Raw genomic sequence first — 26,360 nt, 5'->3', positions numbered from 1 at the left:
CTTTGCCTGTGTGGGATTCAGGTCAAGCCAGTCAGTCTACTCACAGTTTGCCTTGCGTAGTTTTTCTGATAAAGATAATAGGCTTTTCTTTAGAGGATTTACATGCCGGGTTACTCAGGGTAACTGAAATTGTTTTAAATATTTGTAAGAACTGATTCAAAATTAATTAATTCGAACAGTTCCTATATTCTATATTTGCTGGAAAACTTTGGTCAGAGTTTTTTTTTTTAAAAAAAGATAGGCTTGGTTTGGTTTTAGATTTTTTAAAAGAAAAAATCTACCTGAATGGAACAAAACTAAAAAACCAAACAAAAAGATTTAAACTAAAGGCCCATTAAATCAAAACCAATAAAAAAATAGCTCAATTAAAAAGTGATGTCATCGGACTTGTAGAAAATGAAGGATTTGACCATTTAGGTAAAGATGTTGACACTAATTGAAAGGAATATAATCCAAACAAATCATGTAAATGACCTATCATATGGTTTCATGGTCAATGAGATAAGTCTAGATACAAGAAAAAATTCTAATTATGTCATAATAGATTAGCTCTTTAAAATTAAAATAACAAGAGATTTTATCGTTAGATCGAGTTCAAAGATTTTTAGGTAATTTATCAGCAATTTTCTTGTGAAAATCTATAATATCATTATATCGAACCGTTGAATCTTCTAGAAGTTGTTGTTTAGGTTAATTTTATTATTTTTCTAGGATTTTTTGGATTTATTATTTTCATTTTAGATTATATTTTAATTTTCTTAATGTTTTTGTTTTTTAAGTTGTTTTTATAGTAGAGAGAGATTTTTTTGAATAGACAGTCATCATATATTTAAATTTCAAAAACTAAAATTATAAATTTAGGATTTATTTATGTAACTCTTTTCACTTATTAAAATTTTTGTGTTTTTTATATTTCATTAATTCAAATTAAATTTATTTTATTTTAACAAACATAAAATCAAAACCAACCAATTAGTTTATTTATTTTATTCGGGTCAATTTAATTTAAATTTTAAAAGAAAAAAATCAATTCAATTAGATTTTTTTAATTCAAATCAAATAGTTTGAGCTAATGTTCATCTCCAAAGCCATTGTTTCCTTCCAAAGCTATATGTAATTATAATTTGATTTAAAACTAATGGATTTTTTTATTCATCAGGAGATGAATGGATTTTCATCTACTCATGACAACATTAACACTTAACTTCCTTAATCCACTCCATAATGAAGTGAGAATAATTTAATTTCAATGGGGTTTTTTATTTGTTAAAAGATAAATTAGATTTTGGTACAAGACTTTATTTTTTAATTATTATTAATATAAGTGTCTAGACCAACTTGTGCGTACCTCGACTAATTCCATAAGCCTTAAAGCTAATAACCATGTAAATCTCTAGCAGTACTAAAAAAACTTAAACTCATAATCATTAGAAAATAAATATAAAACTTGATTAATTAAACTATACCGGTTCATTACTTTATTTTCTTAAATCTATTACATCTTGCAGTGACCAGAATTCAATTTAAGATAGCTAGCTATCATGCCAAACCTTCTTGAAGGCTTAGGTAATTGTAAAAATGAGTATATTCCTTATATTATCATCAAGGATTCAAATTCATCACACGATTTTTTTTTGTGAATATATAATTTGGTTGCTGATTGATTATTTAAGATCCAACATGAAATAACTTAATTTTAATATAATATATAGTTATTAAACTCAATTTGTCCTTATAAATTGACCTGGAAAACTTAGAGTCTAGTTAAAAACTTGGGTCTTTAATGTTCCAGTCCTAATCCAATTAGGATAGCACCAAGAAAAACAAAGAAAAAAGAAACAATGCCATTTTAATAAATATCATTGACTACGGTGCAGTGTTTTGAAACCCGGACCGGCTCGGCGGGTCGACCCGCGACCCGGCCGACCCGGGCCTGAAACCGGTCCGGGTGGAGGTAAAAACTCGTCTGGGAGTTGGCCCGGCGAAACCCGATCGACCCGGCGGGTCGACCCGGAACCCGATCGACCCGGGTAAACCCGGGTGTGACCCGGCTGTGTTTTCTAATATATATATAAGTAAAACGCCACCGTTACAAACCTTTTAAACCATGAAGAGTTGAAGACAGAAAACCTAATTTCTTCAATCTTCAAACCTATATCTGGTGCAAAGAAGAGCAGAGGAATTTAAGTTCAAGGCAAGCTTGTTACTTGTTTGGCTCTCTTCAGTTCAGTTCTACGAATCAAGGTAAGATTAAGCTACTGTTATATCTTTAATTTTTTGTTCGCGATCTTCTATGCACAAAAACATGGATTCGCTCGGATTTTGACGATCAAAATGCTGAGATTAACTTTCTCCCCTTCTGGTATGAGAAAGCAAGTTTTTAAATACAAAAATTTACATCTACATATACAAGTGCTCTCGATCAAGCAATCCCATCCTGATATTAGAAAGCTGACAAGCTATATGTCCTTTACCCACAAGCCATTCATCATGCTTGCGAAGGCAAACGTTAAAAAGGAGGCAGCCATTGACATTTTCTTTTAACCAAACAAACAAATAAAATAAAAAACAAAATGCTTTCCTGATGTATTAAAGAATTATTGAAGAGTTTTAGCCATTTTCTGGCCGAAGCAATAAGGCCTGTAACCAGTCCGGTTGTTAAAAGTGACAGGGAGATACTCAAAGTCGAAGTCAAATACTTGATGTTAGAGGATTTAGAGCATGAGAAGCATTTGTGTTTACTTGTGTATGATTCTGAGTCCAGGTAGATGCAGAGCAATTGCTATCTTTCTTTGGCAGCCACAGGGAGGATTTTAATTTTCCTTCGCCACTGCAGACACAAATCTATGTACAGAATTACCTTTCAGTTGAAGAGGATCTGACAGAGTTTGCAGGCTCATTACTTGTTGATCCAAGTGAATATGACACTGAAAATGCTGCACTATTTCTCCCAAATGACCATAGCTCACCAAGGTCATCAAGGAAAGCTTATACCGAGGATAGCAGTGACAGAACAACTTATCATGCATATAGAGAGGTAATAAATAATCTCCAACGACCATTTTTAGCAATGCCTGATTCTCTCAATAATTATTTAAGAGAATGCTAATGGGAGCATTGGAGAAATATGTAACTTACTCATTATTTCAATGCCACTGAAGACATTCTTTTTAGAGTCGTGGAAGACCTTCAAGTGAAATGAAATTCTATGTTTTACTGAGTTCATGCACAGGTCAACCATTCTAGATTTGCTGCATTTCTAGGCCAGGAATCATTTTGTATTTCATGTGTATTCTTTGAGGACACTTGAAAATTTAACTTGTCCGTTCATATCTTTATGACAATCTGCAAACTTGTATGGCCAACATTTTCAAGTCCTTAACTGCGAAGAAATCAATAATTAAAAAGCCAACAAGATTGATCACTTCTTTTAGCAGTCTATCTTCAACATGTGTAAGTTGTGGGGTTTTGGAATTTATGCTTTTTGACTTTTCCAGCACTTAGTTTTCTTCCACTCATGCAACTCCATCTCCCGTAAGTTTCATGCTTATTGTAAGCATGCAACTATTTGCTCAGTTCAGTAAGGTGTTGCATTGTAAGGTTTTATAAGGTTTTTTTTTGGGTCAACCCGGGTTAACCCATCTGACCCGTGACCCGATCATTATACCGGGTCAATCACCGGATCGGGTTTAAAAACTATGCTACGGTGACTCAAAAATTAAATCCCACAACTATATAATTATATCTCCATCTAGGTTTGAATTTTTAAATTCTATTAAATGTTTTTTTTTAAAATATTTTTTTATTTTAAAATATATTAAAATAACATTTTTTTAATAAAAAAATAAAAAATATATAATACAAAAAAATTCAAAAACCGCAATTGCAAATGGTGGTGTCTTCAGCCTCCTAAATTTGCTTGCTTGGGTAGTTTGTCCTTACGGCCTTGCATATCTAAGACTCTGATAGGCCTCATCGGCCCTTTGTGAACTTTTGTGGGCTTTGATTTTTATATTTAATAAGGCACTTTTTAGATAGATGGAGCCCCAATAAGCTTCGGAGGCTCCATCGGTTGTTCTTGAAGAGCTCAAAGAAGTAATTTAAAATTAATTTATTCTAAAAAATATATTCTTTTCTCATCAATCTTTCCATAATATGCAGCTTGCTGCTCCCCGTCTAATCTGCCATGAAAAAAGAGGTAAGAAGATCACTTGGAGCAACTTCTGTACAGCAAATAAAACCCAATAAATCACAGCTCAAAGTCATGTTCTAGCAGGCAATAAGCAGGTCTGATACAAATTTTATTTAAATGATGCAAGCACACAGTCCAAACATCTCAAATGGTACAAGAAATAGATAAATGTACAGAGAGTGAATCAGATTCTTGCACCAAGTAAGGTCATCAAGAAGTCTTTATAGTCTCCTGAAGTATCACCAGTAACTGCACCATCAAGGTTGGTTTTAAAGATGTTGAAATACTCCCCTCTGATCTTCATCGTATCGATCTCAGCTCGCGCTACTATTGCTCTAGTCAGTGAATCTTCATCTGTTCCGAACCCAATGATGGCTTCTCCAATGACCTGTCAATGGCATTTAACACCAATGCCGTAAATGATGTGAGAAAGTGATTTGAAAGAATGGTTTTTGAAGGTGACTTGTTTAAGATGAGGGAACATCCAGCTATGAAGACAGCTAAATACCTCTGCAAAGTGTTTCTCTGGGGTGTCTATGCACTTAATTACCACTCTCAAAAGAGATTCCAAATCTCCCTTTCCACAACTCTTGATGTCCTGCAAATGAATTGCTCAGAAAACTGTCCAGAAAATGTCTTAAACAAAACTACCTTTCACTCTAGGTAGTTGAAGAAGCTGAACCTGGTCAATGGAATTTCCAAAGTTCTGGTTGTAGCATGCGAAAGTTGCTCTTAGTTGATGAAAGTTCCTAGTGCTGAGTATAAGTATTATGTCATCCTGATCTAATTTCTTTGATTTGATGACTTCATGTAATTTAGCTGCCTCTGCATTGGCGACTTTTGTATCCACCAGTTCTTTATCATACCTGTAAGAGCTTGCTACAGCCACCAAAATCTGCTCATTGCCAGCATTAGGTCGTGTGTTAATGTTACGAAAATGTTTAAAATGCTAACAAAGGTATGTGAATCTTTGCTGCCAGTTCTAATATATGAAGCTAATTATGCCCAGGCCATGCATCTGGATGACAAATTTTCAATTTAAAATGTCAATGCCATCCACATTAAACCTAAGATGTCGATCATCTAAACAGCTAGCTTGTTCTAACTCATGTTACTTTTCCTTTACTTTTGAATGAGTACATCCTGATTCACAATGTCACGAGCATACATGCCGGTAGTCAATTCTTAGAATTTGCAATCTCCCCTTTTAACCATGAGGTGAGTAGTTGGATCGCATAGAACAAGTCTACATTGCCTGTTGCAGAGATTTTACCTTTCTGAGTGGCAAGGGGACTGCAGATACAATATCTTCTTCAAGTGAGCGATCAAAAATAGAGCAGTAGGCTTGCCTTACTTCCTGAAGATGGTTAGGAGATGATGCACATGTTATCTCAACTATCACTTGCAGCTGTTTCATGCCTTTCTTATTAGCTTTCAATGCTTCATTTGCCAGTTTTGCATCCCTCTCTGCGGGGTCAGTGGTCCACAAGATCACCGCTTTCTGTTACATATCAAAAGCTTTAGGAGTTAGATGTCAATGGATGAATTGACATTTGTGAAACCAAAGCTCAATGTACAGTCTTACAAACTGAAGGTTTTATGAAAAAAAATTGTTCGATAGGAGTCTGTAATAACATGAATGAACGCTATGTTCACTTAAATGAAATGCTTTGTAGTATTTGGTTACTTTCTCAAGACAAAATAGATGGAGATAAAAGAAACGAAGATAGTGGGAAAGAGGAGACATGTCGCATGTCCTTCCTGTTTTGAAATAACACAAATTAATTTTATGATCATATCTTCATCTCTCTAACCAAACACATTTCTGTCATTCTTTATCTATCTCTTCTGTCTTGAAACACTAATTAAACATATATAAAAAAAACCAATATTTTCGACCTCCTTTTCTCTTTGAGGGAAAAACAAACATAGCCTTGATTTGCTGCATTCTAACAACTTTCTTCTGCAAACAAAGTCTGATACACACATTTAGCAGAAAAACTAACTTGCACAAAGCAGATTTCCTTACCAAGGCTGCAATTAGTCTCATTGTTCTTACTACATATAGGCAAGCATGTTTTACATGAACTAAAAAAAATAGTCTTATTTCTTATTGGCAAACAGTATATTATAGTCACAAGCAACATGGCTTGTAACCTTATATTGGTGTTTTCAATTTCAAATGTTTACTCTTTTTTTTTGTCTTTTTTTCTTTTTTTTTAAGGCATCAAATTTCAAGGGTTTCATGTTTGTTTTTCTCATTCACCAGCTAACTTTTCTGTACATTTTGACAATATTTTCTAACAAACAGAGAATTCAACAACTATGATGCTTGGAAATTTCTCAATTCAACTTGTATTAATAAATCTGCATAAAGGGATACCAAATTCATACTCTAAAATCACCAGATAACTCAGAGTTGAGACGATCGATGAGGGATTCATTGTAAAGCTGCTGAAATGTCTCTCTGATTTTCTTCCTTTGACTTGCATTTCTATGTCCTAATATCCATATAATTGCTTTCTCATCTGTCCCCAATCCTATTCACAATCACCAAACAGAATCAATAAACTGAAAACTGGGTGATATTCTTCTGTTTCTTCATCCTCTAAATACATTAGAAAGTAAGTAATGGAAAAAGAATATGCAATTGACCAGAAAATCTAGAAATTCAGAGATCCCAGGAAGAGAAATCAGTGGGAGAAAAAAAAATCAAAACCCAGAAAGAAATGAAAAAAAAAATCTTCTTTCAACATTTTCTGCTCTCACATACATAGAAACTTAAAGACATGCAGGCAAACCCAAAAAGCTGAAATATATATATTTGTTATATATATATATAACAAAAGGAGAAAAAAGAGAGACCTTGGACGGCATCTCTGAGTTTCTCACAATCTTGGGTTGGAGAAGGAACAACCTCTGGTACCCTGAGAGTAGCCATTTTTTCCTCCCAAGAATTTTCACTGGAAACAAACAGAGCCTAATTAAGAAATGGGGTGTCTTTTTATCGTTTTCCTTCGTGGGTCAAGGTTAGAAAATTTGTTATCTTAAGACAACATTCAATCTGAAGAAGAAGAAGAAGAAGAAGTGAGTGCTTCCAGTTCTGTTTTTCAGTTTAATGCTGTTTCCTTCTCTTTCTACTTTCCCTCCTAAAAGCAAGCAAGAGCTGAGGGGTTCTGACTTCTGAACTTCTTTTATTGGACACCAATGCCCCTCTGCCAAACCTTGCAACCCGTTCAGTTCTTGCATAACAGCAGTAAAAAAAACAAAAACAGAAGGCAAGGGCTGTTTAGGAAATTAACTTATGAATCATTGCATAATGAGTTTTTGCAGTAGAGCCATTAGTTTTTGGTATATTTGTGATAACTTCTATGAATTTTTAAATTTCACGTTTGTTGCCATGGAATATTTGTATTTGATTTAGTTGACAGCTAATTAAGGTCTTTGGAACAGTTTGTCAAAAGCAAAATAAATGGGGAGTAAATGCTCCTATTAATTAATTAGAGTTTTTTTGTTCTTTTCTTTAATTGGGATAAGCAATTATTGAAAAGAAATGTTGAAAGCTTCATGAAAAAAGAACTATGGCTTGTTTTTGTAACCTGCTTCATGCAGATGCGTTTCGATATAAAAAGAACATAAAAACGAGAGACAGAAACATATTTGATTCTTGAGACATGGATAAAAGTAGGTTTTTATCTCTACTTCAAAGACAATTTTTAACCAGTTTCTTAATCTTTAATTTTAATAAGAGGGAACAAAAACGACGGAGATTAAACCAAGTTAAAACAAGTTTAATGATCGAGGCTAGCTCTTTGTTAAAAAAAGAGAGAGAGAGTCTCGAAGAACTCTTCTTTCTTTTTTCATAGAAGAAGAATTAGGAATTTATTCCTGGTGTTTATAGTTCTTCTTCGTTTTATTCTGGCTACATTTTCTAGCCCTATGGTCAAAGAATCATGTGTATCATCTGTGTTTGCTCTCAATTATTTTCAAGTTTTTCTTGTTTGGTATGAACTGATAGGCACAACTGATCGAGTACTCCTTCCAAGTTGAATTCACACTGACAATCCCCGGCCCATGTGCTCTTTTCTCCATCGAAGTAGATGAAAATGGTATAAGAAATGGTATTTTCCTCTGATAATATCTTCAGATCCTCTCAGGAAGTAGCTGTATGGTTAAAATAAGCAGCTTCGATGAGCTTTACAGGGTTCTGATCAGTTGCTGCAGGCCCCATTTCTTCATTGCCATCAGTGCAATCGATCTTAAAACAAAATGATGGCTGTTTTTTCATTTGCCATCTGCGCTGATCATAGAAGTCTGCCAAGCAAGAAACCTCTAACAGGCATCTCCACTAGAGATTTCAGTTAGGAAAATTAAGCAATTTTATCAACAAAATTGAAAGTATATAGTAGCCATTAATTGCCATTCTGCCACTTGAGCTAGTATCTGTAAAAAATGAAAGGATGAAAAAGAGATTCTCATGAATACTAGGCTAGCCTCTGTCATTCTTCTACCTCTTAGAACTGAAAGGAAATACGTTAAAAAGAAATTTCTCAGGGATTTTCCTTCAGGAATTTGTGGGTATATACAAACTACCTCCGACTCGACTCGGCAAGTGAAAAACTATACGAAAAAAATATTATAAAATCAGTTCAAACTTCACCAAGTCAACTCGAAGATATTTTTTTAAAAATAAAAGAATGAAACTTGTAATTTTAACAAAAACTATTGAAATATGTTGATATTATCACTCGCTAGTTGATTTGATAACTCAGGAACCAGCTTGCACGTTTTCAAGTCCTATTCAGAGCCGGTACAATAATCATGAGGAAAAAACAAAAAAGAAAAAGAAAAAAGGAAATTACAGAAAAGAAATATAATTGAAGGCAGACCTACAGAAGAATAAAGAAAGAGAAGGGAAGTGACATTTTCGACCCATAAATCATTCTCAATTCCCATCCAAACTGGATGGCTTTAATGCAGTATCTTGTAAAAGATCTACCAACTAATAAAAAGAAAAGGAAAAAATAAACGTGAAGGCTTGAGCTGTAACCTCATCTGTATTGGACCCATATCAATAGTTATGCATGCCATCGCCATGGCTGGCTTCATTCTCTAACTGCTAAAGATTATTTCTCTATTTTTTTAAGTATTTTTTTATTTAGAATTATATAAAAATAATATTTTTTATTTTTTAAATTTATTTTTAATATCAAGACATGAAATATCTAAAAATATTTTAAAAATGATAATTTCTTCAAAAACCTTTTTAAAACATAGATAAAAACAGGATTGAAATACCCCCACATGGTTATTTCTTTGTTCCCACCTTTTCACAATCTTTTTAATAAAGGAATCATCCTGATAACAGGATCTAGATAGTTCTGCCTCCACCACAAGCACTAAACATTGCAGATCACCAGCCTCTCATTACACGAGGACAAACAATTTTGCATCTCGAAATTCGAGGTCAGAAGATGTCGAAGAAAGGCATTTGTACAATATTTGTGTTTCGACACTAGTGTTGTGAAACACGTTTTGGCATTGTTTACTTTATTATTATTATTATTATTATTAATGATGATGTCTTAATAGTTGACCTACCAAACAAGCTCACGTCGAGGGTAATTCTAAGAAAGGAATAAAAAACAAATAATATGTTATATGTTAAATGAGAATGCCAGGTCTTGATGTTTTAATATAAGAATATTTTAAAGAATGAGCATTTCCAAAGTCAATTTTTTCAGTTCATGTATTGCTTTCTTGTTGTTTTCTCAGCCCTATTTGTTCATTAAAACCCTTACTTACACCTATAGGATGTCCCTACGATGTCTTCATCTGATTTGACAGCGTATTGAATGCCCAGAAAGAATATTAATTCTAGTTTCTTGGCTTACAAATGTGAAATAAAATCTCATGATCATGGCGGTAAACAGGCGTGATCAGTGCTTTTCTTCAATTATTGTTGTTGCTGATAGGTTCAAAGATACGAGCCACATGCCTAACATGTTTAGTATATTTTTTCCCACCATATGAGGATTTGAAAGTCTCTCTATAATCAAGGATAATATCCCACATATGATCATGCTCATGGCCATGTCTAGGGCACAAAGCATTAATATATGATTTCTTTCACCCGACGAACAACCAACAGCTCCCATCAATATTTAGGTATAATCCATGCAGAGAAAACATCAACAAGATGGCTTCTCCTTCGATGAGACAGAGAGAGCTGTGTGCGTGTGGGGGTCTTGTATTAATTGCTGTCAAATATCAAACAAGTCATGTGTGGCGCCATGCTTAGCTGTAGCGATGATCGATTGATATATATCTGATATATAAAAATGTTCACACCAGGCACAGCTCTGTGGCACCTACTTTTGTCGCTTCTTCAACAGAATTGAAGTAGATTTAAGAAGAGAAGGATGTTATGGATAAGGCATTACATGTCATCAGGAGGAAATAAGAATTTGCGTGCCTGTTACATGTGAGGATTATAAAAAGAAGGCAGGCGCAGTCAGAGCTATGAAGTTTCTGGCATGCATGGTCAAGGAAAAGTAGGAGGGGAGGGGAATGTGATAGAGCAATTAGCAGCAAAGAAATGATTTGATGAATGCCATGACATTAGAGAGAAAATGAAGCAGCAGAAGTTGCTTGAAGCTCAATAATGATGGCCTGCACAGCTTTTTGTTAGCCTTGAAAAAGAAGAAAAAGAAACTCTTAACTCAATATTAGGGCAAACTAGAAAAACTAGAATTCTTTAAAATTCGGATTAGGTATAAATAATGGGAATCTTAAGATATGGGAAGATCATGTGGTTTGAATCTTAAGAGTAATCTTCAAATTCGGATTAGTCTTAAACCAGAAATCTTGACTGTGAACATGGCAAAATAAAATAACCTTGCTGCTCGCATTATTTGAAGAAGCATGGTATCTATTTTGGTCATCTCAACTCATAAATCTATATATATAAAAAAATGGTTGTTAGAGAGGGCTACGAATGCAAAATCAGAAACTGTGCACTGAAAACTATAAATTGCAAAAAGAATTGGGTTGAACAAAGATTTGTGCACAAATACAAGGACTTGCTTGCAAAAGAAAACAAAGCATCACCGATTGAATATTTTATTTATGCTGTATTAATTGTTTATAACTCCCTAAATAAAAATAATTAATTCAGGCCTTTAATGGATTTTAGCTCTAACTAAACATTGTTATTAGCTTTCAAAGCCTTTGAAGAATACTGAAGGAGTTATATTATTAATTAATTAACGAGTCTTTCAAATCACTAATTAGGGACTTAAATGTCGTTTTACCTTCATAATTATTTAATTTATTTTATACTACTTCCCATTAATTGTTCTTTAATAAAGGGTTTAAGTTCCTAAGAAGCCCTTATTCTAGTTCATTGACAAAAATAGCCTCTCAGTGTGATATAAATGCAGGTGATGTCTTCTCCTTGTTGTCCCACTCCATCCAAGACACATAGAAATCGTAAGAGATGGCTAATTTGGAAGCTCTTGCCAAGGCTTTCACAGGTTCTTTCTCATTCTTTTCATCTCTTTCAGCTTGAGTTTTCCTTCATAAACCAATAGGAGAACATCCAAATTCATTGCCCAAAACCTTGTTTCCATGGCTCATAAGCCATTTATAAAACCCATCTTGCAACCTGATTGTTTGCATGTTGGTTCATGATCGCGTAATCAAAGTTTTCAGCCCAGAATGCTTCCTGTATTCACTTTTTGTGTCATTAAAATCGCTTTTGGTGGAAGCATTCTGCTGTAAAACTGTTATCTAGCTATTCTTAGTTTATTATGCATGCTAGTAGGTCTACTCTTCTTTATACACACACACACACACACACCCCACACACACACACACAGTCACACACACACAAGCAATGGAATATCTTTATTGCTTCAAACTGACCGCATCAGGTCTCACCAGCACCTGACCTGGTTGCCACATTACCCTATTTCTGAGCACTTTCTCTCATTTTAAAATATTATTATGGACTTTGAAGAACATTCGTAAGTGCTTTGTTTTTCACTTTCTCTCCTCTTTTTCCTTCAACTCTTTTACCCACATGATGCATCCTTACTTTTTAGTCATGGTTATTAAATTCGTCTGACGGGTTTTGTCATACTCGGGCCTTTTTCCAAGCTGAACTGGAAAATTACAAACCCAATTGACTTGAACAAACCAGTTAAATGCATTAGCAATGATCCAACCTTTTTTTCTGGATCAATCCCCGAGGTTGTCTAACATCTATGCTTTTGTCAGCTAATTTCAGCATACTCCCTTTTCGTTAATTAGAAGAGACTGAATAAGGTCATGTTTATTATTTTCTTAAAACAGGACTTGGAGTTGATGAGAAGTCATTAATAGAAAATCTGGGAAAATCACATCCTGAACATAGAACATTATTCAGAAAAAAAACTCCCCAACTTTTCATAGAGGATGAACGATCTTTTGAACGTTGGAATGATCACTGTGTCAGACTTCTTAAGCATGAATTCGTGCGATTTAAGGTACTTCTTTATAACTTTGTTCTCCTTTTCTTATAGAAGTTACAGGACAACAAGATTTGTGACTCTTTTGTGTGATTGTCTAGAATGCTTTGGTGCTTTGGGCTATGCATCCTTGGGAAAGAGATGCTCGTTTGGTAAAGGAGGCATTAAAGAAGGGCCCACAATCTTATGGTGTGATTGTAGAGATTGCTTGTACAAGATCATCAGAAGAGCTGTTAGGAGCTAGAAAAGCTTACCATTCTCTCTTTGATCAATCCATTGAAGAAGATGTTGCCACCCACATCCATGGCAGTGAGCGCAAGGTACATAACAATGTTTGCATAGGACTTGATAGTATTCGGTATGAATTGAATATTATTCTGATGTGATAGAGAGGGTATCTGATATGATTTTTTTTATGTGCTGTGAACAGCTTTTGGTAGCACTTGTAAGTGCCTATAGGTATGAAGGCCCAAAGGTTAAGGAAGACGCTGCAAAATCTGAAGCTAAAATACTTGCTAATGCTATAAAGAATGGTAACAAGAAGAACCCCATTGAGGATGAAGAGGTGATCAGAATACTATCAACAAGAAGCAAGGCTCATCTCAAAGTAGTGTACGAACACTACAAGGAGGTTTCTGGAAATCATATTCATGAGGTATGACAAGCAACTGAGTGCCTATTCGTAACTGTAACAGGCTTTAGAAACAGAAAAGGGACTAACTTTATAGTTTTGAGGGATCTTCTGAAAGTGAGATGAAAGGAATTCAAAGTAATTTGGCTGCTTTCATGCTTTGTTCAGGATCTTGATGCTTCTGACTTGATCTTGAAAGAGACAGTTGAATGCTTATGCACCCCTCATGCATATTTCAGCAAGGTAATTAAGATAAAGCCACAACCAGACTGCCAGTCAATGTACAGCATATTGTGCACATTCTTATGCATTGCTTATAAATTTTTCATTTCTTTAGGTTTTGGATGAGGCAATGAGCAGTGATGCACACAAGAACACCAAAAAGGGTCTGACTCGAGTAATTGTGACCCGAGCAGATGTGGATATGAAGGAGATTAAAGAAGAATACAAGAACTTGTTTGGAGTTTCTCTATCCAAGAAAATTGAAGAAAAAGCAAATGGGAACTACAGGGATTTCTTGGTTAACCTGATAACAAGAGATAATTGATTGAAAAGACGGATATTGTTATTTGGATCTTGATTCAATGTTGAAGTCTGGCTTTAATGTTCATCTTCTCTTTTGATCTTTGTTTCATCGTATGTGATCTTCTGCATTTATGAGTTGTTTTAGCATAAGGTGATGCCTTAATAAATGGAAATTCTTTCCTCTCATGGTATCACCCTCCCAGTTTTTTTCTTGTGACACTACAATGTATGTGGCTCTATTTGGCAACTGAGAGAGACAGTGATATGGTGAGGATGCGAGGGAGATACCACATGTTGTAACTTTGAGCATTCTTCTTTGATAGAAATTGATAATTTCTTGTTTTTCTTCTAATAAAGAGATTTGGGAATTTGATTCTTCAGCAAAATTGTTTAAATTTTCATCTTCAGCAACCTTTCATTTACAGATAGCACAGTAGTTGTATTAACTGCTGATAGTGCTCGAAAAGCAGAAGGTATTTTCCGAAGTCTTTCATCGCTAAGTCACTCAGATTGCAGAGAACATAACATAGGATTACATAATGTCAAACCAGATAGGAACTCAAAACCATGACCATAGAAACCAAGCCTCACAGAAAGAAAGTTCTACACAAATCATTATTGAATTGTGACTGAAAACTCTGAAATGCTAACAGAAGAACGAAATTTAACCCTCCTTTCCTAGCAGAGATAGGAGGAAAGCCTTTTTATCCCCAGAAGTGTCCTTGGCAACTGCCTGATCAAGGGGAACACTGTTTCTGTTGTATTATAGTTCCTTGATATCATTCCAGTCCTTCTCTTCCCTCGTGACAATCACACGAGTCAGTGCATCCTCATCAGTTCCAAACTCTCTGATGGCAATGCGCAAAATCTATAGCTGAAAGCTACAAGGTATTATTAGTTCATTGATATTTCGTCGCCGAAATTATAGTGACAATCTATAAAGAATCTAACCTTTTCATAGTACTTTTTGTGGTTGTTGATGCATCGAACGGCAGTCTGGAGAACTGTACGTTTTGAACTCTTCAGCAGGCTCATCTAGTAAGGCCTGTTAACCAAAAGCAACTTGCAACTGTAAACAATTACCTTGGCAAGTCCAGTGGATTTTCACTCCTTGCTAGGTAGTTTTTTCGGGCTGAACGGAAGCCTTTTGATTTGAACTGAGTTAACCTTGGGCTTCGAAGCAGTTCTCCCATCTTAGGTCGGTCTGTCATCCCGTTGCTTTGACCAGACTGGTTTGGGAAGAAAAGATATCTTAGGCATGGCAGTTAGAAGATCCCCTTTTTTGCCACTCCATGATATTCCCTTATTCCAAGAACTGGATGCGCGTTAGCCACCACTTTCTAAAAAATGATTTTTGGGGCCGGTTGATCGGTAGCAGTTTATTTTTACAAGCTATATATTGAATTTTTGTTCTGTACCTTCGTGATGGAACTGCCATGGTCATCTCTGTAGCGGTTGAAAGTTGCCGTGAGCTGTGTTTTGCTCCTGGCGGTCAGGATCCTAATGACTTCTTCATGATTAAATTCCTTGTCTTTGATTGCATCATGAAGAATATCAGCTTCTGAATAAGCCAATCTTGCATTAATCTCATCACCTTCATACCTAAATGCTGTCAGCAATCCAACCAGGAGCAGCAAAATGATCATAACAAATCATGTTAGCACATTATTTAAGTGTGGGAAATTCTGAACTGTTTAATCAATAGTATATTAATGATTGTACATGCCTTTCTAGATATCACCAGTGGTATGGGCTGCAAGATCTTCTTCCAAGGAATGCTTGTAGCGAGCCTTGCAAGCCCTCTTCACAGCCAAGAGCTCCTCTGGAGATAGGACACATGCAATTTCAACAATTACATGGTAATCGCCAGACTTCCTGATGGCCACCTTTGCCAACACTGCATCTCTATCTCACCGAGTTGACCCACTAGAATGAATTGTTGGATCAACAAGTCACTGAGTTGACACTAAATTGAATTTAATAACACTGAAATACATTTTGTGCCATTAAATGAATTTTTTTTTCTTTTCCTTCTTGATCTTTTACAAAAGTTTTGCCTGGCATATATTAGTGACATGAAGTATATAAAAGATAATAGCATGACAGTAGGAAAGGAGATGGAAGTACCTTTACAAGCCTTGTAGAGAGCTTCAGCATCTTCTTTAGGAACATGGTTGTCAGGAGCAATGAGGCTAGCCATTGTCGATTTTTGAGTACTTTTCCTGAAGAAATGTGACTAATTTGAAGAACCTCATACCACCATTACTGTCTATATATACACACAAATATATGCAATGGATCTCATGATATATATATACACACACACTGTACTGAAAGTAAGAGAGGCTCACACAAATCATGTTTAGGCGTTAATTACTTTGTTAAAAATATAATATAATATAATATATAATTATCAACATTATTATAAGTACTAGATTAGATTTCACATGTGACTCACTAAATTGTGTTATTTTTATATTAATTCGTTAAATTATGTTATTTTTATAGCTAATATTTTAGTTATGTAACTTTTTTTTTATTAAAAACTCATATAACTAATTTGAATATAAGACAAATTTTAAGAAATTGGATATATGGAAATATATGAATGAGACAACGAAAATAATTTGTTTTTCCTTCTGTTTTGATGTTAGCTTTTGCAATTTGCTTCGGTAAATCTGCAATAATCAATTAAATTATCTCTCATATTTGTAGCAAAAAATCATTGAATGAAAGTGTCAAGCATGCTTAGATAATTTTGAAAATATTTATTTAATTAATACATATTACAGTTTTGCATGAGTTCTATTAAAATTTATATTTAAAATTTTGATTATAAAAAACTATAATTTATATAAAAAAATTTAATGTAAAGTACACGCATAGACCTATAACAAACCCATCCAAGATTTTCTATAGACAGTTTTTGAAATGTGAAGTTGATTACTTTCATTATTTAATGAAATTAATCTAGGAATGAACTATTGACATGTAGGACTCCATGGCCCAATGGATAAGGCGCTGGTCTACGGAACCAGAGATTCTGGGTTCGATCCCCAGTGGAGTCGACTTTTCCTTCTTTTTTTTTTTTTTTTAATCTTTTTACTGTTTTGCCCTGCTCAGTTTCATGCCGATGCCCAGTACCAAGGAAAAGAAATCTGTAAAATGTTAATGGGCCTGAGCCCAGTTTCTTAAAACTTCACTAGCCTTTGAAGACCAATCGTTTTCATAGAATATATCTATCAAACTATGGCTTGGAGGAATAATGAAAAATCTTTCTTTTCAAGAATTACGTTTTTTCTATAGTTTAAATTATATTTGGGTAGCTTTAGGTATAATTATTTTATTTTTATCAAAATTTAAATGAACCATTCACACTTGAATTGTTGCTTCTAAAAAAATTATTTTCTTATAATTGTTTTTTTATATAATTTGATAGTGAAAAGCAAACTCATTTCACTATCATAAAATTGCATTTTAAAGATCAACTAATGTATCATATTAATTCAATTCTCTCTAACTTAATATATATATATATATATATATATATATATATATATATATAACTCTTTTTCTAGTTAAAAGATCTATTTTGTGCCCAAAATATTATTTATCAACATTCTCTTTTAGTTTTCAAGAGAGAAAAAAAAACATTTTCTTTTCTTTTTATTCTATTTAACGATACAGTGTTAAAAAAATAATTTTCAAAAATATTGATCTCAAGTTAGAATTCATAAAGGTATATTTTTTTAAGAACAAACTACCTTGATTTTAATACCTACCTCCTTGACCTTCGATTCATTTTTTATATTTATTTTTTTTAAATAATAAAAATGTTCTTAAATAATTTGTACATCAATCATAACTATTTTTTTTTCTAAATGTTCTAAAATACGCACATGTTGCATCAGTATAGTATATTTTTTAAAAAAATATATAATTCTCTTAGATTTTAATTCCAAAATTTAAACCTATAAAATTAAGAAATTGAGTGAAGTTTCTTATAATATTGCAAAACTCGATTTAAAGCAATGTTCGCATTATAAGTCTAGATGGTCGATCTAAATCATTGCTTTAATGATATTTTTCTTTTAAAAAACAATAAATTAAGAGTTAGGTGTTAACTAGAATAAACCTGAAAAAAACTAAATCATGATATTAACAAAAGTTTTTTTTTATTAAATCAACCAAATTATTTATTTGTTTATTTTTTTTCAACTCAGAGTAGTTCAATTTGAGTTTACAACTATTACTAAGTTTGTATTATATGGGAACATTCTCAAATATAATAATCAAATGCAAATCATGCCAAATCACATGAATATGTCTCCTCCAAAAGTCAACGACCTAATCCTCTCCTTTAAACCCTAATCGTCAAATCATTACCAAATTAATAAATAATCCACTCTCTTAAACATCATAATTTTTTTTAACCAAAAAACATGGCAACCACAAAAACCACTACTTGGTCAATATGGTCCCTACAAACCGACCCACAACCCTCAAAGCAACCACAGCCACATAATTTAAGACCCTCCCACCAAATTTTCCTAAATTCACATGAAATTCATCCAAATGAGACTCAAATCAAACTCGCAACGCTTTACCCAATCAGGTTCAAGTAATAGATCTATCCTTAACTTATAACCACAAATTTAGATACTGTCTGAACACACGTGTCACTCAACTAGCCATTCAAACACACGCGAGACTCACGTGAACTGGAGAATCCTTTGTGGCCTTCCCCTTTTCTCTTTCCTACTCCTGTTTCAGTCTCTGGAGAACTCTGTAAATCTACTCCTTCGACAAGTGTTAGGATTCCTGTTTCTTGTTTTGCATGTAATGTTTTTGGTTTTCTTGGGTAGTTAGAGGGGTTTGATGCTTTTTATGATAACGTAAGTTAATGTTTCGTTTTTGTTTTGTCAAGGTTTTGAAGGATTGGCGATGTGTGAGATATTACAAGAGATGATATGTGATCTGTTCTGGTTTCTTTAGATATGTTTGATTGGAACGACGAAGAGGTAACTAACCCAGTTGTTTTTTTTTTCTTTCCCTTTTTCTCAATATTTTTTTTTAAATATGTAGTTAATACTGTGAATTGAGCATGTGGGTTGCTTTTGGATTTCTCTGTTCTTGTTTAAAATGACTATTTTGAAGTTTTGAGGACTAGTTCGTGGAAACAAATGATCTGTATGTAATTGGGGTTGTGGCTTAGTTTTAGAGTATGGTCATGTTGGGGGACTGTTTATGGTGAGAGCTGTGTTGAATTGACAAGTGTGACTTGTGTGGTTATTTTATTGAATGGATTGAAGTTTTGAAGGAATTTCCCAAGTGTTTGAAAGCAAAAGTGATGTGATTCATTTGGAAATTGGATGGAGTTCGTATTAAAGGTGACGAGAGATATTGGTTTAGTTGAGGACAAAGGAGTGGTTGTGGAATGGGATTTACAAAAAAGTGAAAGGCTATGAGGAGGGAGGATAGGTGAGTATTGTTTGAATGCTGCGCACCGACAGAGTGGAGAAATAATACGGAGAAGGTCTTAGTGGCAAACTATTAGATTTTCGCTAGTGTTTGAACTTGGGAGTTGATATCAATGCGCTGTATTGCTATGAAGTTGGTGGGAAATGTGCGGGGAAAGGGCTGGAGGAAAAAATCTTATTTCGCTGGGGAACTGAGGAAGAGTTGAGCAGATGTAGGATGTGGGAAGCAGATGAAGTTAGGATGCGGGAGAGATAGAGCTTGGGATGATTAGAGAAACTCAGCATAGTGGTTGGTGATTCCATCTGCGCTGACTCATATATAAAGAAGTTCAGAAGAAGCTCTCTTTGAAGGCACTTCCCACCCTTTTCCTGATAAAATAGCTTGGAACGGATGGAAAATGCAAAAATATTGGTGGATCAGTTGATGCGGTGCAGGGTGATATCCTCCCTCTTAAAGCTCATCGTAAATAGTTTGTGATTATGCCATTCTAACTGAAGATTGTTTTCAATGATGATTTTGATGTTGTTGGATACCTTGGTGAAGGTTCTGTGATTTGCATATTATGCCTGGTATTATGATGGCCTGTGATGGTTTTATTAGGGGCTCGAGATATTTCATTATTCAATGCTTGGTTTTCATGGCCCAGTTATGATACACACCGTATTCACACACTCACAAATATACACCATGTGCGCATGAAGGGAAATAAATTGTTAAATTAGCATGTTACTCAGAATATTATGATTGGAAAAATAGTATTGCTAAATTTTCAGAGATTGACTTATGGTGCTGTGTTATTCTTGTTATATATCCTACATATTGTAATGATGTTTACCCACTATCTTTTCAGCTTACGAACATATTATGGGGTGAGACTGACAATAGTGATGACCATATTGTGCCGTTTCCAGACACAAGCGAAGATTATTGCAAGAAAAAAGAATCTAGTGGAGAAGCTGGTACCATTAATTCTGGTGTGCAGAAAGCAGCCGGGGCTAAAGTTGATATTGATGGCAGAAAGTTGGAGAATAGTTCAAACTTTGACACCAGTGAAGGAACTTCTGCCTCAGGAGTCGATGTAGACCGATGGCCTAGCTTGTCGTTATCTAATGCTGCCAAAACTGATAGGGATTCCTTTGGCACTTCAATGCCTAACAGTTTAACTGACATTACCAAACTTGATTCATCAGCAGGTGGTGAGATTTCAATTACTAGGAAAAAATGTAGACAGGGTGATGAGTTGCTTGAAATTTTGATAGCATAGTATCTTGCATGTCGCTACATTCTAATGCTAAAACTTTCTTACTGCCGAGATGACTCGACTTGATAAGGACACTGATATTTTTCAAAATCCCCATGAAGGTCAACAAGGTGATTTTGTTGATTATGGCTGGGCTAGCATTGGAAGCTTTGATGATCTTGATCGGATTTTCAGGTAAAGCACAGTTACCATTCTTACTTTCTGCACTGCAATGAAAGATAGTCTGAAAGGTTTCATGACCATTATATTTTTATACAGTCTATTTTCACTTCAGAAGAAAAAAAATGAAGTACAGGAGTGTTGTGATGGAAAAGCAACCAAACTCTTTTAATAGTTTCTTCTTTTTTTGGATCTAAATCTTTTTCCAAACCAGTTTTGTCTGCTAAAAGAAACAATAACAAAAGCTTGAACGACTAGTTGTTTGAATATTTATGGTTTTTGATCCTTGGCTTAATTTTGTCAATTGAGAAAAGAACCTGAAGGAAGCCATTTTTTATTAGCACAGTATCTTCAATTACAAGTATAAATGGCAGAAAGAATGTCAGATAGCAGCACTGAATTTTTAAGGAATTGGTGAGCTTGTCCAATTATGGGAGGGTTTCCTGCTTTCCTGTTTTTCATTTGTGTTCCTATATTTTATCTTCATGTTTTGGGATACCAGTGATAACCATCTGACTCAATATCCTCACAAGTGGTGATTTTGCAGCAATGGTGACCCAATATTTGGCAATGTAAATCTTGGCAATGCTGATGACCTATGGTCATCTTCTAAAGATATCACTAACAGTCCGGTAAAGCCCTTTCCAATATCCATGGCTTCAAGACAAGAGTATGCACAAGAAGATGACGAGCTGTTTACCCTTGGCTATGGCAAAATGAACGATCCTGCATCTCGTGGTCTGCAGAATACACAGGTAAGTCTTGCTCATGTAGAATATGAAGGAGGTAAAAGTAAGCCTATGCTAGGTATAGAGATCAATTTTCAGTGATGAGTTTGCTTATTCATGCATCTTGCTTAATTTAGGAGCAGAGAGAAGCTTGTTTTTTTTATTTTGTTTTGCAGACAGATTTGGCCATTGTGGGAAAGAACACAACAACTAGCTCTCAGCTGACTGCAGAAAATGTGGTGCTGCCAAATGAATTAACAAATAAGGTACTGTTTTTCACTTCCTTTGATATTTTCAAAATCTTGATACTCAACCAGCATGTTAGTGAATTTTTCCTTTTGCATTCAGGATTTCTTTTAGACTCGATAAACACTAAATACAATCTGGGTTCTTAGAACCCTGCTCTGCTCTCTTGAGTGCTCCGAGTTGTGTTCATGATTCAAGAAAAACTTATATCAGTGAATTAAAATTGGAAAATCTTGATATTTAGGTCTTAAATTTGACTGAAGGGACAGGGAAGTCTAATTAGAGCTGGGAAACGTAGATGATACCTTATATATCAACTTACCAAAACTACCGAGCACTTCTCTGGAATTGCCAACGGAGATTAGGTAAATATGGATTTTCATGGTTTAGTTCGTCACGTCTTTAATGCATTAATTAAGCTATCCAGGCTGCCAAATTCACGAATTCACTATGATATCGTTTTCCTAAACTTAAACCATTTCATGGTTTAGTTCATCACTTCTTTAATGCATTAATTAAGCTATCCAGGCTGCCAAATTCATGAATTCACTATAATATCGTTTTCCTAAACTTAAGCCACTGCATAGTTTTCTGTTGCAAAGCAGACTGGAATAATATGTGAAAATTTGAGGCATTTATTTTAGGTAGTCATATTCTCCCCTGGTTGATCTGTAAGTTATATTTCTAGCATAAAGTTCACTGATCTTCCCAGGGACGTGTAAATTCTGTTTGCTTGGCATAGTGCAGTTAATACATTAATCTACTCTGAACGATAGCAGCTCTTTTACATGCCCATATATCTGTTTTGTCAAAATTTTACGTTTAAAGAAAATAAGGGAGAATTTATCCTTACAAGCCATGCGCTGAATAAAAATTCTGTGCCTGGTCACTCTCCCCTGCAGGCCTAGATGGTTAAAACTTTGACCTATTCCAAGTAATTTTTCTATTTATGTTTATTGTTTTGCGGTCAGGTTTACAGGCAAAAGAAGCTTTTAAAAGGTCGGAAAAAACTGGAAGAAAAAGGTGAACTGAAATCATACCAAGATTTTAATGGAAACTGGACTCTATCTGGAATCCAAGCCGATCAATTTAAGAATCAGTTTGCACCCCAAATTATGCAATCTTCTCCCCCTTCGATTCTCAACCAACAGAATCAGCTCCAGGGACCTGAGCAGTTGCAGTACCAGAAAATATCGAATCCATGTGTGGCCCCTTCTGCATATGGGAGCATGACAAATCCATATTCCACGCCTATGTTGTCTCACTTTCAGTCTGGGGAATTTAAGCATCAACCTTTAGCTTCTGGTTATGAATTTTCTTCAGGTAATGGTAATCCTGTGAAAAAATTTCCATCATTTCCAACAAATTTCTAGTTATTTATTCATCAACCTAAAGTTTCTAGTTATAAAGTTTCTTCAGGCAATGCAAATCCTATAAACAACTTAGATGACTGTCCAGTGAAACCCCAGAGAATGACACCTCAGGAAAAAATTGAAAAATTAAGGAGGCGGCAGCAAATTCAGGCAATGCTTGCCATTCAGAAACAGCAGCAGCAGCTTGTTCATCAAAAATGTTCTCAAGAAAATCAAATTCAGCATGTTGAAGGAGCTGACCTAGAAGTAGAGGATCTAAGTACTCTTGCTTCATTCGACCCAAACTCGCCTATTGAGCAAGATGATTCCAATACAATCTCTCTGGCAGTTAATGATTACTCAATGGAGGACACAATACTCTACAGGCTTCAAGATATAATTTCAAAGGTATGCTTCACTCACAAGTGAATTCTTTTCCTGCCAGAGTAATTTGAACTTGGTTACAATTCCAAACCAATGTTTTACAACAGCTGGATGTCAGAATTAGACTCTGTATTCGGGATAGCATGTTCCGGTTAGCTCAGAGTGCAATGCAGAGGCATTATGGTAGTGATACTAGCAGTACAAACAATAGCAGGGGTGAACAAGTTGCCATGAAAGAGGAAACCAGGTTGGTTAAGGAATTGCAGTTCTCATGCTTCTGTTTTGAAATTTAATCCATCCTGTTCTTACATTTTTGCTCCATGGGAAAGCGAAATTAGGATCTTTTAACACCATCACTGTTTTTTTTTTTTTTTGTTTCCCATTGTCATGCTAGAAATAAATATTGAAAGTGCTATTTTTGTTATTTATATTTGAGGAGAATAGTGACTGAAACAATTCAACTTAGGCCTTGATTTCTCTAAGAAGTGGAAGAAAATCTAAACAGGGCATAATAGGTTCCTCTTTCGCAGAATTTCATTATAAACTTGACTGAATTTGACGTTGCTGATCAAATATGTAGTAGTTTGCTCCCATTGGTTGTGTTTTCTGAGTTGTTGATTCCAGGGAAGTTGTACATAATCACCATCTTTGGGTGCAAATCTTGTTTTCCTTCCATTTGTCGTTCATTGAACTTATTACACTTGTTGAACAATCTTTCTCTCTTTCTCTAGTAGTTAAATCAAGAAAACTTTCTCAAGTATGTTGTGCACTCATTTATGCAAACTCCCCAGTTAAACTTAACTACATTGCATCTTCTTTTTTGGAGATTAAATTGTTTGTTTGTATTCTCAAGAAAAAAAAAACCAAATTTAGGATTTTTTGTGAGATGCAGCATGAAAAGGGGAAGTAAATGAGTTTACTGAATACTGACAACGCACCTGGTAGTGTTTCCTATGCTCGCACCTAGGAAGAAGAAGACCACCACCCCCTTCACAGCTTTCCAGTCTCCTGGAATTTTCTGTATCCTATTTACTGAACACTTTTACATGGATTTATGTAAATTGTCTGATTGAACTCGGACTCGACTACAAAAGCACAATAGCAATTGCAAAGGAAAAATCCAGAAGGAAAAACTAAGATATCCAAGTCTATATGAGTGGCACAACATACTTGAGAAATTTTGCTAGATTTAACTACTAGAGAGAGGGAAAGATTGTTCAACAATTGTAATAAGTTTATTGAAGGACAAAATAAAGAAAAACAAAGATTTGCACCCAAAGATGGTGATTATGTACAAATTAACTGGAATCAACCATGCAGAAAACTTGCATAGTTTTGGTTAAACCAGACAAAATTTAATTTCCTTTCTAGTTTAATAATCATCTAAAGATTCATGTTGCATTTCAAGCAAGAAAAAACTTAAAGAAATCAAATAATCTGCTAATCGGCTCTTCTATGTCTAAATGGGCATCACATCCAACCAAAACCATAAGCTGTTTTCATCTGAAACTATTGAATTTTTGTTGTCTGCAACTATGTGGTTGTCTTACAGTTGCAATGAGTTTTCTCCTTTACATTTTCTCCTATCCAAGTTAAATCATTCAGTTTGTTTGCACAAAATTGTTATTCAAATCTTCATCAACAAACTCAAACTTTCTGTGATTTTCCTCTTCGATTTTATGGTCTACTACAGGATGGTTAAGATGCCTGAAGTGGAAACAGATACCAACCCCATAGACCGGACTGTGGCCCATTTGCTGTTTCATAGACCAGTGGATTTCGCTGGGAAACATCCTGATACACCTGAATCACCTGTTTCTACTAAGCTCCCGTGTGAGCACAAGACAGTGGGCATAGCAAAACTGTCAATGGGAAGCTTGCCTGACTCTCCAAAAAGTAAACCGAACTTTTCTCAACAGGGTTCTAAACTTTCTAGTCTCTTGACCAATTTCCAGCCAGCCGGTCAGTGTAAAAGCAATCCTTGTTTAGACACATCGGAGGATGCATCAAACAATGGACCTGCAGATGAAGTAGCTAGAGAGGTTAAAGCCTCTGAATGAAGATAAGGGTAATTCCTTCCTTTATCTCTTCCATGTGTATGTTATGCTTACAGTGATGATTATATCGATTTACTGGTAATGCCAAGGTTTTCTTTTAATGTCAGCCCATTGGATCATCATCAAATGAGGGTCACACAGATTAATCACCAATATTGCCGAGGATTCATCAACGTCATTGGCAGGCAGCGTAACGTCGCATTTGTGGATTTGAAAGTATTGTGGTCTATATAGCTACATATCTACTACCACCAGAACTTCCTGAATTCTCAAGATGATGACTTTTAAGTGTATGCTTTTATCCTTCTGCTAATTATGTGGAAGTGTGATACGCCAATAATTATTAGCAGATTTATATGTGCCTACCCTCTGAGTGACATTGGCCTCTTTCCCTTGTTTCTGAATTGTGATTCCAAAACACATTCATCTTTGTTATGAACTTACCATGGGTTTGAGTATAAAAGTTTGTTCTTCCTCTGCTACCAATTATGGGCAAACGGAACTTGGGTTTGGTTTTTGTATTACACCACTTGGGCTTTTGTCTCCTGCCCTAAATCATTGTGCCGGTAATGTAGCTTACATGTGCTCATAGTAGGGATGGAGATTTAACTCAATTCATCAGCTAATTCGATGTCATCTGTTTCGATTAGATCGAATTTTAATTTGGATTGGTTTTAGTAAAATCAGAGGTGAGTAAAATCCGATCTAGTTTAACTGGAGTCGGAGGCGGGTGAAGGGTTCATCTACTCCTTGACAATTTTTTAATGTAATGTATGAACTTTTATCATCAACTCCACTTAATTGCTGACTTGCTAGTGTCAGTATCAGCAAGCA

At 34.9% G+C, this 26,360-nt stretch overlaps 3 protein-coding genes, 1 non-coding gene and 1 pseudogene across 10 annotated transcripts; 3 read left to right on the top strand and 2 right to left on the bottom strand.

The window, feature by feature from the left end:
- Positions 1-4,235: 4,235 nt before the first annotated feature.
- On the bottom strand, positions 4,236-7,383 carry LOC133692605 (annexin D3). Its single transcript, XM_062113680.1, has 6 exons — positions 7,058-7,383; positions 6,587-6,732; positions 5,466-5,693; positions 4,875-5,087; positions 4,701-4,790; positions 4,236-4,580 (listed from the first exon to the last, which is right to left on the bottom strand). Exons 1-6 carry the CDS (start codon positions 7,131-7,133, stop codon positions 4,377-4,379), a joined length of 957 nt encoding a protein of 318 aa, XP_061969664.1. The 5' UTR covers positions 7,134-7,383; the 3' UTR covers positions 4,236-4,376.
- A 4,211-nt stretch (positions 7,384-11,594) lies between these two features.
- LOC133681154 (annexin D4) lies at positions 11,595-14,244 on the top strand. Its single transcript, XM_062104303.1, has 6 exons — positions 11,595-11,727; positions 12,548-12,720; positions 12,804-13,022; positions 13,133-13,357; positions 13,502-13,576; positions 13,671-14,244. The coding sequence occupies exons 1-6, from the start codon at positions 11,691-11,693 to the stop codon at positions 13,878-13,880; spliced, it is 939 nt and encodes a 312-aa protein (XP_061960287.1). The 5' UTR covers positions 11,595-11,690; the 3' UTR covers positions 13,881-14,244.
- A 278-nt stretch (positions 14,245-14,522) lies between these two features.
- Positions 14,523-16,058, bottom strand: LOC133682630 (annexin-like protein RJ4; annotated as a pseudogene).
- A 795-nt stretch (positions 16,059-16,853) lies between these two features.
- On the top strand, positions 16,854-16,926 carry TRNAR-ACG (transfer RNA arginine (anticodon ACG)). The gene has a single exon. It is a non-coding gene; the product is annotated as a tRNA-Arg (tRNA).
- A 1,615-nt stretch (positions 16,927-18,541) lies between these two features.
- LOC133681153 (protein LNK2-like) lies at positions 18,542-26,012 on the top strand. Of its 7 annotated transcripts, none has more exons than XM_062104300.1 (11): positions 18,542-18,697; positions 18,786-18,879; positions 20,190-20,532; positions 20,702-20,774; positions 21,307-21,514; positions 21,664-21,753; positions 22,705-23,056; positions 23,144-23,493; positions 23,577-23,716; positions 25,163-25,537; positions 25,634-26,012. In XM_062104300.1, exons 2-10 carry the CDS (start codon positions 18,856-18,858, stop codon positions 25,527-25,529), a joined length of 1,947 nt encoding a protein of 648 aa, XP_061960284.1. In that variant the 5' UTR covers positions 18,542-18,697; positions 18,786-18,855; the 3' UTR covers positions 25,530-25,537; positions 25,634-26,012. The 7 variants fall into 7 exon arrangements, with proteins under 7 accessions (XP_061960284.1, XP_061960285.1, XP_061960280.1 ...); XM_062104301.1 differs by having other exon boundaries at positions 20,190-20,535; positions 23,153-23,493; XM_062104296.1 differs by having other exon boundaries at positions 20,190-20,535.
- Positions 26,013-26,360: the final 348 nt, after the last annotated feature.

Source organism: Populus nigra, chromosome 1 (genome assembly GCF_951802175.1).
Source record: "Populus nigra chromosome 1, ddPopNigr1.1, whole genome shotgun sequence".
NCBI classification, from domain to species: Eukaryota; Viridiplantae; Streptophyta; class Magnoliopsida; order Malpighiales; family Salicaceae; genus Populus; species Populus nigra.
The sequence above is the reverse complement of the archived record's forward strand: the minus strand, read 5'-3'. Positions and strand labels throughout refer to the sequence as shown.